This window comes from Falco naumanni, chromosome 2 (assembly GCF_017639655.2).
Source record: "Falco naumanni isolate bFalNau1 chromosome 2, bFalNau1.pat, whole genome shotgun sequence".
Classification (NCBI taxonomy): domain Eukaryota; kingdom Metazoa; phylum Chordata; class Aves; order Falconiformes; family Falconidae; genus Falco; species Falco naumanni.
In genome coordinates, this window is record NC_054055.1 from 23078835 (window position 1) to 23092073 (window position 13239).

Below are 13239 nucleotides of genomic sequence, written 5' to 3' on the forward strand. Positions count from 1 at the left end.
GGCGCAGCCCAGCAGCGGGGCGCGGAGCTGCTCCGCAGCGGCCGCAGGGGAGCGCGGCGGCGGCAGCCCCCCCGCCTGCGACGTGGGGCACGGCGCTGCAGGCCAAGGGGAGGGGGCGGCCGTCCCGTCCCGGGGGTTTCTCACCTATACCGAGTCGGGCCGGCGCCAGAAGCGCAGCAGAAAGTTCAGCATGCAGGAAGTTTGGGGGCAACTCGGGGAGTAACTCGGCAGCTGTGCGTGCTGTTGGGGTGCTGTGTGGGGGTTTTGTTTTGGGTTTGGTGGGGTTTTTTTGTGCCTTTTTTTCTTTACCACCCACAACCCCCCTTAGCCCCCCCCCCCCCTCCCCCGCATACAACTCCCCCAAACACAGAAGCAATCCGCAACAACAACCAAAAAGTCCGGGAAGGGGGAGAGAACACGACAGAGGGAAGCACCCTCGGTGGGGAGAGCCGGGTTTCTTTGCAGAGACACGGTCCCATTCACAGCGGATCCCAATGCAACTGCTCATCCTCCTCCTCCTCTACGCTGTCGTCTGTGCGAACTTTTGCAGCCGTCAGGGCACCACTGCCCCTGCCCAGAGCGGATCTATAAAAGCCTTGCGGTCCTCGAATATCAGGCGAGATGGTAAGTGTCCCTCAGTCCTCTTTATTCCCAAGGGCTGCGTTTGCAGAGGAAGCCCCGAGCGCGCCCCGGGAGCTGCCGTGGCCCCTTCCCCGGGAGCGGCGGCCGCGTCCCCGGAGCCGGTGGGGGTGTCTGTCCGGGCGGGGGTCCCGTCCCTGGGAGGCCGGCGGGGGTCGGCCCGGGAGCGTGTGGCCAGGTGGAGGGTGTGGGCTGAGGGGGCGGCTCTGCCTGGCGGCTGCTCCTCCAGGCGGTCCCAAACTTCTCCGGGCAACTTCGAGGAGGTTTCCGGGCAGCCGGGGGCGCCCTCCGGGCTGCGGGCGGCACCTCGACCCGGCCGGCGCGGTGTGCCCGGTCCCTGCTGCCGTGGAGGGGTCGCCCCGCCCGGCGACCGTCGGCACCTGCGGGCCCCGTCTCCTCTCTGAGCCTTTGACGCGAGTTCGTGGCGGCCCCGGCCTGCGCGGCGCCGGTGCGCTGTCCCCGCTGGGGCGGTGTGTGCTGGGCGAGGGAAGGTGCGCGGCGGCTTCAGGGCGGGACAGGGGCGGCGCCGCCGTCACCTCAGGGGTGCTTGGCGGGAGCGCGGCTCTTCTCCCGGCCTCCATGCGGTCTGTCGCCGCTTTCGGCTCCTGCGATGGCTCTCGGAGTGCCAACCTCCTGGTGGAGGGCTTGCCTTGGCGGGAGGGTTTGGGCCTGGAGCTGGGTGTTCGCCTGGGTCTGCTGGGCTGTGCCCCGTGAGGACTAGCTTCGTCCCTTGTGCCCGCCGCATGGTTGGCAGGAGTAGGCAGTGCGGTGATGGTGAGCGCCAAGGAGGGTGGCCGCAGCCGTTTGGACGCTGGCTGCCTTTTAGGAAGGGGGGTTTGGTCTCCCTGACCCATGCGTTTCCTGCTGTGAGCCGCTGACAGACAACCCGGCAGCAGAGGTGCTGTCAAGGGACACAAGCGTCTCAAGTGCGCGGTCAGCGTGGGCATGTGCTGTGGCCTCTCGATGAATGAATGTGGAGGCTTTATAAAAACAGCACCACTGAAATTCACATTTGGAATCCATTTGTTTGTGATTAAAGAGAAAGAAAACCAGGTCTTTCTGGTTTGGGAGGGGCTATGAGCCTCTGGTTGGGGAGCAGCCTGTCGTGTTGTGACTTCCCATGAGGGAGGACCCACTTTTGCACATGGCAGGATACCTTCGTGCAGAGCAAAATGCAAGATCCTCTCCCTGAAAATGAAGAGTTACTTAAGTTCAGTCTTGCAAGTTAACATCTTCCAGTTGCCAGAATTATACATTTTATAAACTCTTTTCAAAAACCCAGTCACTTGAGCCTTTTCCAAGATTGTACTCCGTATTTGCCAGTGTTTATTTTTCAGCATGTATACAGTGTGTGTAATGGGTATACATTTCATTTAGGAAGATGTTTTTGTTTCAATTTGGAGCCATATTGAACGTAATAATCTTTTGTATGCCTTTCCTAGACACTGAAAGAAGGCATAGAGAAGGTAAAGATGCTTTTTCCTAGAACTGAGATAGTGACTTTGGAAACAAGACAGAACTGCAGTTTCTTCTGCCTCAGAAGTCAAATTTAGTCTAATAAAAAAATATGTATGTGGTTGTAATAAAAGCATACATCCATTATTTCTGTTTCATTCTTTAAAACTATTGTGTATTTTATCAAGCTTCATGACTTGTTAGCCTGCTATCTTAAACTTCGTAGAAAAACTGAGACCATCTCTGAACTAAGCTAAGCAAGCTTCCTTCCAAGTCAAACTCCAAACAAGCTTTTCCATGGAAAACTGCAGTGATTTACTTAGAACTTCAAAATGTGTTCTATGCTGATCTTCTCTGTAGAGTCAATGAAAAAAATTGGTAACCCCTAATATTTATAATGTTTTCCGCTTACTGGCAGTGTGACGGGTGTTTTACTCCACAGAAGACTTCCTGTGGTGAAATTGCTTCTTGGGGTGATGAAGAGAATAAGCCTATGTGAAATGATTAGTTAATTGCTCTTTTCCTAGTTGTGATCATTTAATGTTGTGATTAAGCTTTGTATCTTTAAATATCTTCCACAGCTTGTAGTGGCTGGACATTCTAGGTATCGGGGGGACTGGTACTGGGGCTGTTTGAAAGCAGCAGATCTATGTGAAATTAAATGCTACCTTTGACCCTCCTTGGGCCATATGCTAGTTAGACCTACAGCCTACAGACGTAGTAAAACACACCCATGCTGAAGCCAGACACCTCCGCAGTCCTTCAGTGGATGTTACCCATGCACTGAGGAGGTAGCACAGTTTGAGGAAGACCACATGCAGATACGTAGCGTGCTGCAGCCTTGCTGTCCTTGTGCTTGGGAATTTTCTTGCTTTTTTTCTCTGCAAAGGAAGGTGTGTTCTGATATGGCCAGTGGAGCTGGGCATCAGGTCACAGCATCCACAATAGATCAGCTGCTGATCACTCTGATTTTACTTAAATGAATCAAACTTGAGTTTGAGTTGCTTGAGTTTGTTGGCTAATGGTCTGTATTTGTGCAGCCAGAGGTTATGAGCTAGATTCCAAATGTTGTAAGCATGTGATTAGCTTACAAGCAAAGTGTTAGACCATAGTTGGCTGTAGGCCAGTAGAAGTATTTCTGTCTTTTATAATTTTCAGTGGTGTTTGTTTCTTGTTTTGGTGTGAAGTGCTGATATGGAATAGCATTGCTGAGTGAGACAGTATTTTTTGCTTTGTAAATGTTTGCAGACATGACAGTATGGAACAGGATCTAAGAAGACACAATGCACTGAGGATAGTATGTTCCAACAGTCTCTCTCAAAATGCACAGCAGGGACAAAAAACAATTTAATATTATGCCCTGGGTTGATGATCATGATTATTATGTTGTGGAGTTAAGAGAGATACTGAAGACGAAGCAAGGTCTGTTCAGCTCTTCAAGAAAATGTTATATCTTGGCAAATCCAAGACCACCTGCACATTTTATTAAAAAAAGAAAATAATCCTTTGGATTCCAGTTTTCTGTTACCTCCAAGCAGGATGAACTAGTGATACTGCATACACAGAGCTTTAATACAGAGGCTTGGTCTCGCTTCTGGCCAAAACAAACCTTTGCACTGTGCGTGATTCAAGATTGTCTTTCTTCTTTTTGGCAAAAAGGTTGGACTATTTGTAATCACTCTTACTTAAGACCGAGGTTGCTCTGAGAAGAAATCTATAGATAAAGGGTAGCACGTTAAAAAAAAGTGCCATTCAATGACTACCAAACCTAACCAGACTGTACTTCCTGCTGAAGATATTAAGAATATAAATAACCTGCTTACAAGGCATCCTCTTGTCCTGGTGGAAGGACAGGCGTTGATGACTCAGCTGTCCAGTGTAGCACTAATCAATTTTTTGAAGTGTCCTGGAGATGCCAGCCACATTTATAGCACGTGTAGTGGTACTTACTTAAAGTGTTTATTAATGCCATTACCTGTTAAGTCCTCTGAAGTTCTTCAGAATAATGGAGAGGACTTCCAGATGCTTCCATTGTTCTCTTTACCTCACTTTCCAAATTTGCAGTATGCAGATAATACTGCCTAATTACAAGAAGTCTGATACTTTGTTTCTGCTATTTTGGTTGTTTAGGTGTACTTGGAGATTAAAAGTGGATATGGAAAATGCTAAGTAATATTTTTTACTGTATGGTGTCTAACTGAAACATCAATTGCTCGTTCTTATCTGTTATTGAATATTTGTATGAATGCTCCACCTAGGAAAATATGTCTAGTCTGTATACTCAGATTAAGCATCACTATGCATATTTTAAAGTTTAAACCCCAAAGTTTAAAGAAAAGACAGAGAACAGACAGCATAGTGTCAGATGATTTCAGTATGTAAACAACCGAAAGCCATGGAATCAGTATCTGCTGATGTGAATTTGAAAACATAATATCAGATGACTTAAGATAAGATTCTGGGCTCTTGCAGTTTTCATTATGAATCAAAAAAATCAGGATTTCCAAATCTTGGTTTGCTTGTGCACATGAAAATACAAAGAAAAATTGCATGTTGGCATTCTAGGGAAATGGCAACAGAATTTGGCTTTTGATGGTGTGTCCAAAGAGATGTATGCCATTAACTCTACCCTCCCCTTCCTTGTGCTTCACTGTACTTAAGCACAGTGAAAAGCATTTGATAATTTGGGTAGCATCCTCTCACCAAATAGATGTTAAATGTCTGCTCTTGGGAGAAGGCATAATTATTTTGAGTTTTTGTCATACCACTTTGAAATGACTCCTGTATTTACTAGTGGTATAGGAACCTCAGGTTTTGGATTATTAACTGAATTCTTTTATAATAGGCTTATATACATGCGTTCTTAAAGGACTTTGGTAACAAAATTATGTCAACTGGAAAACAGCTAAAATAAATTTGCTTTCGTAAGCTTTATTTTTCTGATTTTTTTGTAGGTTTTGTAAAAAAAATATGTTTATTTCAGGCTTCATCAGATTAAAAAAACAACTTAGTAATTTACCTGTAGTAATGCACTTTGCTCTACTGTTGTTTAACTTTGATGATGTCTCTTATCAGTATAATTAACTGTTTGGACTGATGTATTAAAGGGTATTGCATGAGAATTCCAAACCTGACTCAGCAGCAGGCAGCATGGAGGAATTTTCCAAAGGAGCTTTGAAACGTGTTTTATTATGTAGATGTATATCATATAGGGGAAGTCAGTACAAACTCTCCAGCAGTCTTTCAATACTTGTTGGTTTGGGTTTTTTAAAATATATTTATATGAAACTTAATTAAGCCACCTAAATCTTAAAAGTCTTGCAGAGAAAACTTGATAATTGTATTGCTCTGACTCTTAGAAATGGAGCACTGCTGAAAATTCTGAATATTTTTTTTCACTGTGATCCCACAGAGATGTTGCATTTTATAAAGCACTCAGGAACAGGCATAAATACAAAACTCACAGAGGATCATTAATGCAATAATATTCTTGATATCTTTAACTTTGAGGATCTTCATAATACCATTAAAGTCATGGGCCAAGTTCTACAGGATTCTGTGGTAGCAAACCTCAAATAGCTTAGATGTAAGTGAGATGATGTAAAGTAAAACTATTTATACCTTACAATGAAGCAAGAGTACAAGTATTTGCAAAATTTAGAATTGTTTCAGTTGGAAAAGACCTTTAAGATCATTGAGTCCAACTGCTAACCCAGCACTGCCAAGTCCACCACTAAACCATGTCCCTAAGCAACACATCTCCATGTCTTAAGTACCGCCAGGGAGGGTGACTCAACCACTTCCCTGGGCAGCCTGTTCCAATGCTTGAAAATACTTTTGGTCAAGAAATTTTTCCTAATATCCAATCTAAACCTCCCCTGGTGCAACCTGGGACTGTTTTCTCTTGTTCTATCACTTGCTACCTGGGAAAGGAGACCTACCACCACCTCGCTACAGCCTCTTTTCAGGTAGTTGTAGAGAGCAATAAGGTCTCCCCTCAGCCTCCCTTCCTCCAGGCTGAACACCCCCAGTTCCCTCAGCTGCTCCTCATAAGACTTGCGCTCCAGACCCCTCACCAGCTCCATTGCCCTTCCCTGGACATGCTGCAGCACCTCTACATCCATCTTGCAGTGAGGGGCCCAAAACTGAACACAGTATTTGAGGTGCAACCTCATCAGTGCTGAATACGGAAGAAGACCACTCCCCTTGTCCTGCTGGCCACACTGTTTCTGATACAAGCTATTGGCTTGTATTGGCCTTCTCGGCCACCTGGGCACACTGCTGGCTCATGTTCAGCCAGCTGTCAACCAATATCCCCAGGTCATTTTCTGCCTGGCAGCTTTCCAGCCACTTTTCCCCAAGCCTGTTGTGTTTTGTGGGGCTGCTGTGACCCAAGTGCAGTGCAGGACCCGGGCCTGTTGAACTTCACACAGCTGGCCTCGGCCCATCAGTCCAGCCTGTCCAGATCCCTCCGCAGAGCCTTCCTGCCCTCCAGCAGATCAACACTGCCACCCAGCCTGGTGTCACCTGCAAACTTACTGAGGGTACACTTTGACCCCCTCACCCAGATCACTGGCAAAGATACTAAAGAGGACTGGCCCCAGTACTGAGCCCTGGGGAACACCACTTGTGACCAGCCACCAGCTGGATGTAGCTCCCTTCACCACCACTCTTTGGGCACAGCCTTCCAGCCAGTATTTCACTCAGTAGGCCCATCCAAGTCATGAGCAGCCAGTTTCTCCAGGAGAATGCTGTGGGAAACGGTGTCAAAGGAATTACTAAAGTCTAGGTAGACAATGTTTACAGCCTTTCCCTCATCCATTAAGCGGGCCATCTTGTCATGGGAGGAGATGAAGTTCATCAAGCAGGACCTGCCTTTCATAAACCCATGCTGGCTGGGCCTGATCACCTGGTTGTCCTATATGTGCCGTCTGGTGGCACTCAAGATGATCTGCTCCATAACCTGCTGTGGCACTGAGGTCAGACTGACAGGCCTGTAGGTCCCTGTAGATCCTCCTTCCAGCCCTGCTTGTAAATGGGCATCCCATTTGCAAAGTTCCTGTCAACTGGGACCTCCCCAGTTAGCCAGGACTGATGATAGATGACGGAAAGTGTTTTGGTGAGCAAATCTGCCAGCTCCGCCAGTACCCTTGGGTGGATCCCATCCGGCCCCATAGCCTTGTGTGTGTCTGCGTGGCGCAGCAGGTGGCTGACCCTTTCCCCTTGGATTATGGGGGCTTCATTCTGCTCCCTGCCCCTGTCTTCCAGCTCGGGGGACAGGACACCCAGAGAACAACTTGGCTTACTATTACAATCTGAGACAAAGAAGGCATTGAGTATCCCAGCCTTTTCCTCATCCTTTGTCACTGTGTTTTTGTGAAATGTATTTGTCAAATATTTTGTTAAATTAATGAAAAATATGATGCATATTTATCATAGGCATTAATATTATGTATATCCATATGCAGAATAAATATATATCTTTTCCATATTATCTAGGATATATATGTGTACATATTTAAAACATAAATCAGAGGACAGAGGCACAGGGAAATGAGAAAATGTGTACTTCATATAATTGGTACCAAATCAGCATTAAAATCATAAAAATATTGTACCCCAAGCATTGTTTTTTTAGAATACTAAAAAAAAGCCCCAAGTTTTAATTTAACTTTTCAAATTCCTAGTTGAAGAATGAAGTGTTAGGCAAATATTTGAGCCTAACCATTTGAGGTAGTTAAGATACTGTTTACATGATGTCATTAGCTTTATAGTGTTTTGGGTTTAAAGGAACAGTTATGTTTAAAAATGTTTGTCAGTATTCCTGGTTGTGAGTGGAAGTTTTGGAAGTAATTTACATGCTGTTAAAATTTATATTAAGTAAAAAGGAACGTGTAGGACAAAGAATTATTGAAGGCACAAATTCTTTCAAAAATAATATACAAATTCACAACATTATATTTCTGGCACTCCTTCTTAGGCTGGGTGTAAATAAACAGATCTGCAAAATGTGTATTATTTATACAGCAAGAAACTCCTTTGGAGAACAGTAAATTAGAAGGGCAGGGAATGGCTTTCGTTTCATACCTCTAATAATACTATATATACAAAAGATGCAGCAGAATTTTTTATGTTTTATGCTCCAGTCTTTTTTATATGGATAGTCTTGCTTACATTAAAATATATCTGCAGCAAATTACAGAGTGAGCTCTTTAACAGCAAATAAAATACCTCACAGGACTGGCTCTGAACACAAGAAAAGTAGGCAGCGGCCTGCGATACCAGAGTCCAAAAGGCTTCAAAATTTCCAGTTCCTTTTTGGCTCCAGAGCAATAATTATGACCTCCAGAGGTCCCTTCCAACCTCAGCCATTCTGTAATGGCACCTACTGCAGCTGACAGAGGGGTGGCCATGGTACCTACCCTGCCTCAGCAGCAGTGGTCACCTTCCTTGTCTCTTCTGTCCTGCTCTCCCTCTTTCCCACTCTAACCCTTTTCCATGTACAGCAGTAGCAATTACATGTATTCTCGTTCTCTGATGCATCTTAGCCCCGCTGTGTCCCTTCTCCTTGCCTTCCTCCTCCATTCCTTGTGTAGCAACATTCAATTTTGCCTATGCAGCTGAGAAGTTTTGAGCTAGCTCTCAATGTTCATAGTATGTTCCCCACCCTACAGAAGGGGTTTCTGCCCCTGCCTGCTCTGGCTTTTCTGGACCTGCAGGGGTTTGACACGAGGATATTAAATGAGTCCTAAGAAATACCATGAAGGCTCTGTGTTGGCATTCTCATTAGTAAGAATTTGCCCACTAATGCAGGAAAATTTAGTAGTGCTTCTTGTAATTAGTTGAGTCAAGTTGTATTCAAGAATTGCCTCAAAAAATGCTGCTATTATATTTATGAGGCTGATTACATTATATCACATTTTGGATAAAAGAGACCACTTAATCACTGCTTCTGGTGAAGATCTCTTGGCTAAAATACTGGATTGTGTTAGATTACTTGGCATTTTGTTTCAAACCAATCCTGTTTACAGAGCTAAGGCAATGTCCTGTTTATAGTGTCAAATTGGCTAGATTTTCTTTAGGGAATTTGGGTTTGACTCTAATGTCTTTGGTAGTGAATAAATCCTACATGATCTTGAGCTTCTCATTGTACTTGATTAATAGTCAGTTTCATGCTTCCCTTTTGATCTGTGTCCCGTGCCGTGAAGGCCAACATCCCATATTTCTGCTTGGGCAGTGAGAGCTCTGCACATTTGGAGATGGTGCAGGAGAACATACTTTTTACCTTCTGTACAAACTTCCTGCCAATGTATTTTAGCCCTGCTGTGCATTGGGACTTGATGATGTTAGACTCTGTCAAAGTATTTATTAAACACTAGGTCCATGAAAAACATGAAAAATAGCTGTCTTGACCTTCATTGAACTGAAATCGATGACAAAAATTCCATCAGGTCTTCCTGCAGCAGGGTCTGGCTCACAGTTTAGATGAATTAATCTAGGATAAAAGTAGATCCTTATGAGTTCAGTGATGAGTTTCTTATAGGATCACGGAATCACAGGTTGGAAAAGACCTTCGAGATCATCAAGTCCAACTGTAAACCTAACATTGCCAAGTCCACCACTAAACCATGTCCCTAAGCACCACATCTACACATCTTTTAAATACCCTCGGGGATGGTGGGTGACTCAGCTGCTTCCCCGGGGCAGCCTGTTCCAATGCTTGACAAACTTCAGTGAATAAATTTTTCTCTAATACCCAATCTAAACTTCCCCTGGTGCAAGCTGAGGCTGTTTCCTCTTTTCCTATTGCTTGTTACTTGGGAAAAGAGACTGGCCTCCACCTCGCTACAACCTCCTTTCAGGAGGTTCTAGAGAGCAGTAAGGTCTTCCATGAGCCTCCTTTCCTCCAAGCTAAACAACCCCAGTTCCTTCAGCTGCTCCTCCTAAGACTTGTTCCCTGGATTTTTCACCAGCTTCATTGCTCTTTGGAAGTACTCCAGCACCTTGATGTCTTTCTTGCAGAAAGGGGCTCATGTAGGTAAGCTTTACAGTACTCAGTTAAGATATTCAATTAGTGTCCATACACTGGAAGAAAACCCAAATCCTTTGCACTGAGAGAGATGAAGGGGTAACTGATGTAGTTACATATTGTGTAGCTGAAGTGCAGAACAAAGCCTTGTGAGTTCATGTGTCTGGCTGCTTTTTCTTCTATACTGACAATCTCGTGTGTCATCCACAGGATATCCTGCAAGAAACTTCAGCTGCAGTACATTTCTAAACAAGACCTTAAGGAAACCTGTCAGTATTTCTGTCTTACATTGTTTTTCTGTTTGGTTTTTAGTTTTAAAGAGGCTCCAAGTCTAATGTGCGTGGGCTTTTGTTATTGTTTCTTCTTGGAGCAGTTGTAGAAGATTTTTCTCATAGTTGAATGTATTTCTAATCTGATGTGACTCACAGTAAAAGTGTATTGAGAATAAAACAGAGACCCAGACTGGTGAGAGAGAAGGAATAAAAATAGGTACACAGAATGTTGATTACCAGAAGTACTGTGGAATTTGGAAACCCTTTATGTACCCTTTTGCCCTTAATTTTTGAACCAGGAATTTGCCTGAAAGATAAATCCTTTTCTTTAGCAAACAGTGACAGTAGTGTTGCATGAAAACAGCAAGTAGGTGGTAATAATGCCTTGAGATTCTTTGTGGAAATGGACCAACACAGCTTCTTAATCACAATGTCTCAGCAGGGATAAACACTGATAGGAATGATTTTGCTAACACATCCACATGTCAGTGAAAGTGTTTAAGACCTCATCAAGAAGCCTGCAGAGAATGTGCTGCTTTGAAATCGATAGAAAGCCCCAAAGTTATGGTACTGTTTCTTTTCCTGGATCAGGTTGTATGTCTGTTCCCTTGCTGTTGTAAGCCACCCTTCATGTTACTGTTAGGTTGCTGAATGTTTGGAAGTCAGCACAGGGGGATGCTGGTTTGCTTTATTGCTGACCTTATGGTGTGACCTGGGGCTACCAAACCCCTATGCCTGTGTGTATCATTGTTGTTCTGGTAGGATGGCTACGTAGTTGTGACAAGAGGAAAGATATTCTTTGCTCCTTCCATCCTCATAATGGCAGAGAACAATTCTTTGCCTAGGTAGGCTTGGTTTCATTTTTAACACTTGTCACCCAAGAGACCTTAATGACATGATATGCATTTCTCGCCAATTCCCATCACTCATTAGATCTTAGAAAGTGGGAGCCAAAGTTAACCTCTTATTTTGAGCAAGAGATAAAATTCTTGCATCGTATAGTAGTCATCTGTCTGGTCCTAGTATATATGATCTGCTTTTACGTAATTAGCGTGTGCAGATGTGTCTACCTCCGAAGTCAGTTCTCTGACGGTGCACACCACGTTTACTGTGCAGTACACTCAGGGTGTCTTGAGTGCTATCTGAGAAATGTACGCAGTGACAATCCCACCATTGCAGCAGGTTGTCTTGGGACTGTCCTTGGATCTGCATGGCAGAGCCAGGTTTTCATGTTACATCCCCATCTCCGTACTTACAACCTGCCTCCCAACAGACTTAAAGAAACAAGTAATTCCCTTGGCCACATGACAACACAGAAACAAACATCTCCAGAAAATAAACTTGTTTGCACCACAGAGGAACCTCGTGCCATACTCTGGTGCATATCTGAGGACTCATTCTGGACCTCCATCATTCCCACAGTGGCAAGCGGAAAAGGATGAGAAGTGGATCAACATGGCTGTTCAGCCTGCTCTTTCCCCAGTTCCCTAACTGGTCACAGCACATGTACTAGGCTTCTGCTGGGCAGTGCTCATGCATTTGATGACATTCTTCTGTGGGCAGTAACACTATATGGCAATACCTTTTGTTTCACGGTAGAGGTCGAGCCCTGGCAACTTGGAGAGGCAGAAGTACTATCCAGAGCAGTTGTTACATGTGGGCAAAGACTGGAGATCCTTACCAGGGTGCAGCCATCCTTAAAAATTCTGTGGCCTTGTTGCCTGTGCTGTCCCACCTCCTGTCTACTTTCCTGCTCAGAATTGCCACTGTTTTTGCAGGCTCAGAGCTGGGTGACATACTGAGGTAAAATAACAGGGCATGTGAATAACCACTTTTGGGGAACAAGAGCATCATAAAAAACAAGTGCGATGTCCTGCATAAAAGTCAAATATCTTGGCTCTCACATATTGTCTGATAACTTGCGGCATGGGAGTTAAATAGCAGTCTTCCCTCCAAAGAAACACCAGAACAAAACAGGGAAAACTATTATACTTGTTTTGTTTCTTTGCACATTCCTTGGGTTTGATTTCATCTAGTGCATAAGGAAACAGAGGAAGGCCATGAAGAAGAAATCATAATGACTTGATATGTCAGGCCAGTTTATTTTTTTGAAGAATGGGTTTAAAGTCTTTTTTAGCAATACATGCAGGATATTTTTCAAGGCTTGCAGGTGCTGCCTTTTATTTTTGTACAAGGATGTTGTCTCAGGATTTCTGTCTGCAGCCTTATAACAATGCCTGATGCTACTGCTGCGTTTTGTGCCATCACCAACTCTTGCAGGATCTAAAATCAAGCCTTGTCAGGCAGATTGCTTTTCAGCTTACCTTAGGCAAGCCATTAGTGAAAATACTGACTGAGAAAAAAAGTGTCACCTGTTTTTCTTATCAGAAGACAGACAGGATATATTTCCATGTATGCTTTTGAAAAGTGATTGCAAACTAAAGTACATATTATCATAGTTTTGACAATGAATTTCTATCATTTCATTTTCAAAAAGACTTTCAAAGGTGATTGGCCAAACCAGAACAGAAATACCCAAAGCTGCCTTGTTTCTTTCTAGAGAGGATAGCCAGCCTGGTCACCTAATGTGGCTTCTGCTTCTCTGCTGTTTTTATGGGTAGAAGACAAGTATTTCCTTTGCTTTTTTATTATAAAGCAGTATTGTCATTTTTTAATTTTTATTTTATATTTAAGGTGGCTAAAGCAAAGCCTATTCTTAAAGAGACAAATCAGCATGAACTTCACTGTATTATCATTATTTTGTTGGCTTGATGTTTTTGCCAGTTTAAAATTTCTTCAAATTACCGGATAAAATACAGTATCTGATGCCAGCACGTGAATCCA

At 44.1% G+C, this 13239-nt stretch overlaps 1 protein-coding gene across 3 annotated transcripts in view; it reads left to right on the forward strand.

Annotated features, from left to right (window-relative positions):
* Positions 1-332: 332 nt before the first annotated feature.
* PDGFD (platelet derived growth factor D) overlaps positions 333-13239 on the forward strand; it is a 147327-nt gene continuing 134420 nt past the window's right edge. For all 3 annotated transcript variants that reach the window (XM_040584457.1, XM_040584459.1, XM_040584458.1), the window contains exon 1: positions 333-624. In XM_040584457.1, coding sequence (XP_040440391.1) covers positions 495-624 — 130 coding nt within the window. In that variant the 5' untranslated portion in view covers positions 333-494. The remainder of the gene's footprint in view (positions 625-13239) is intronic.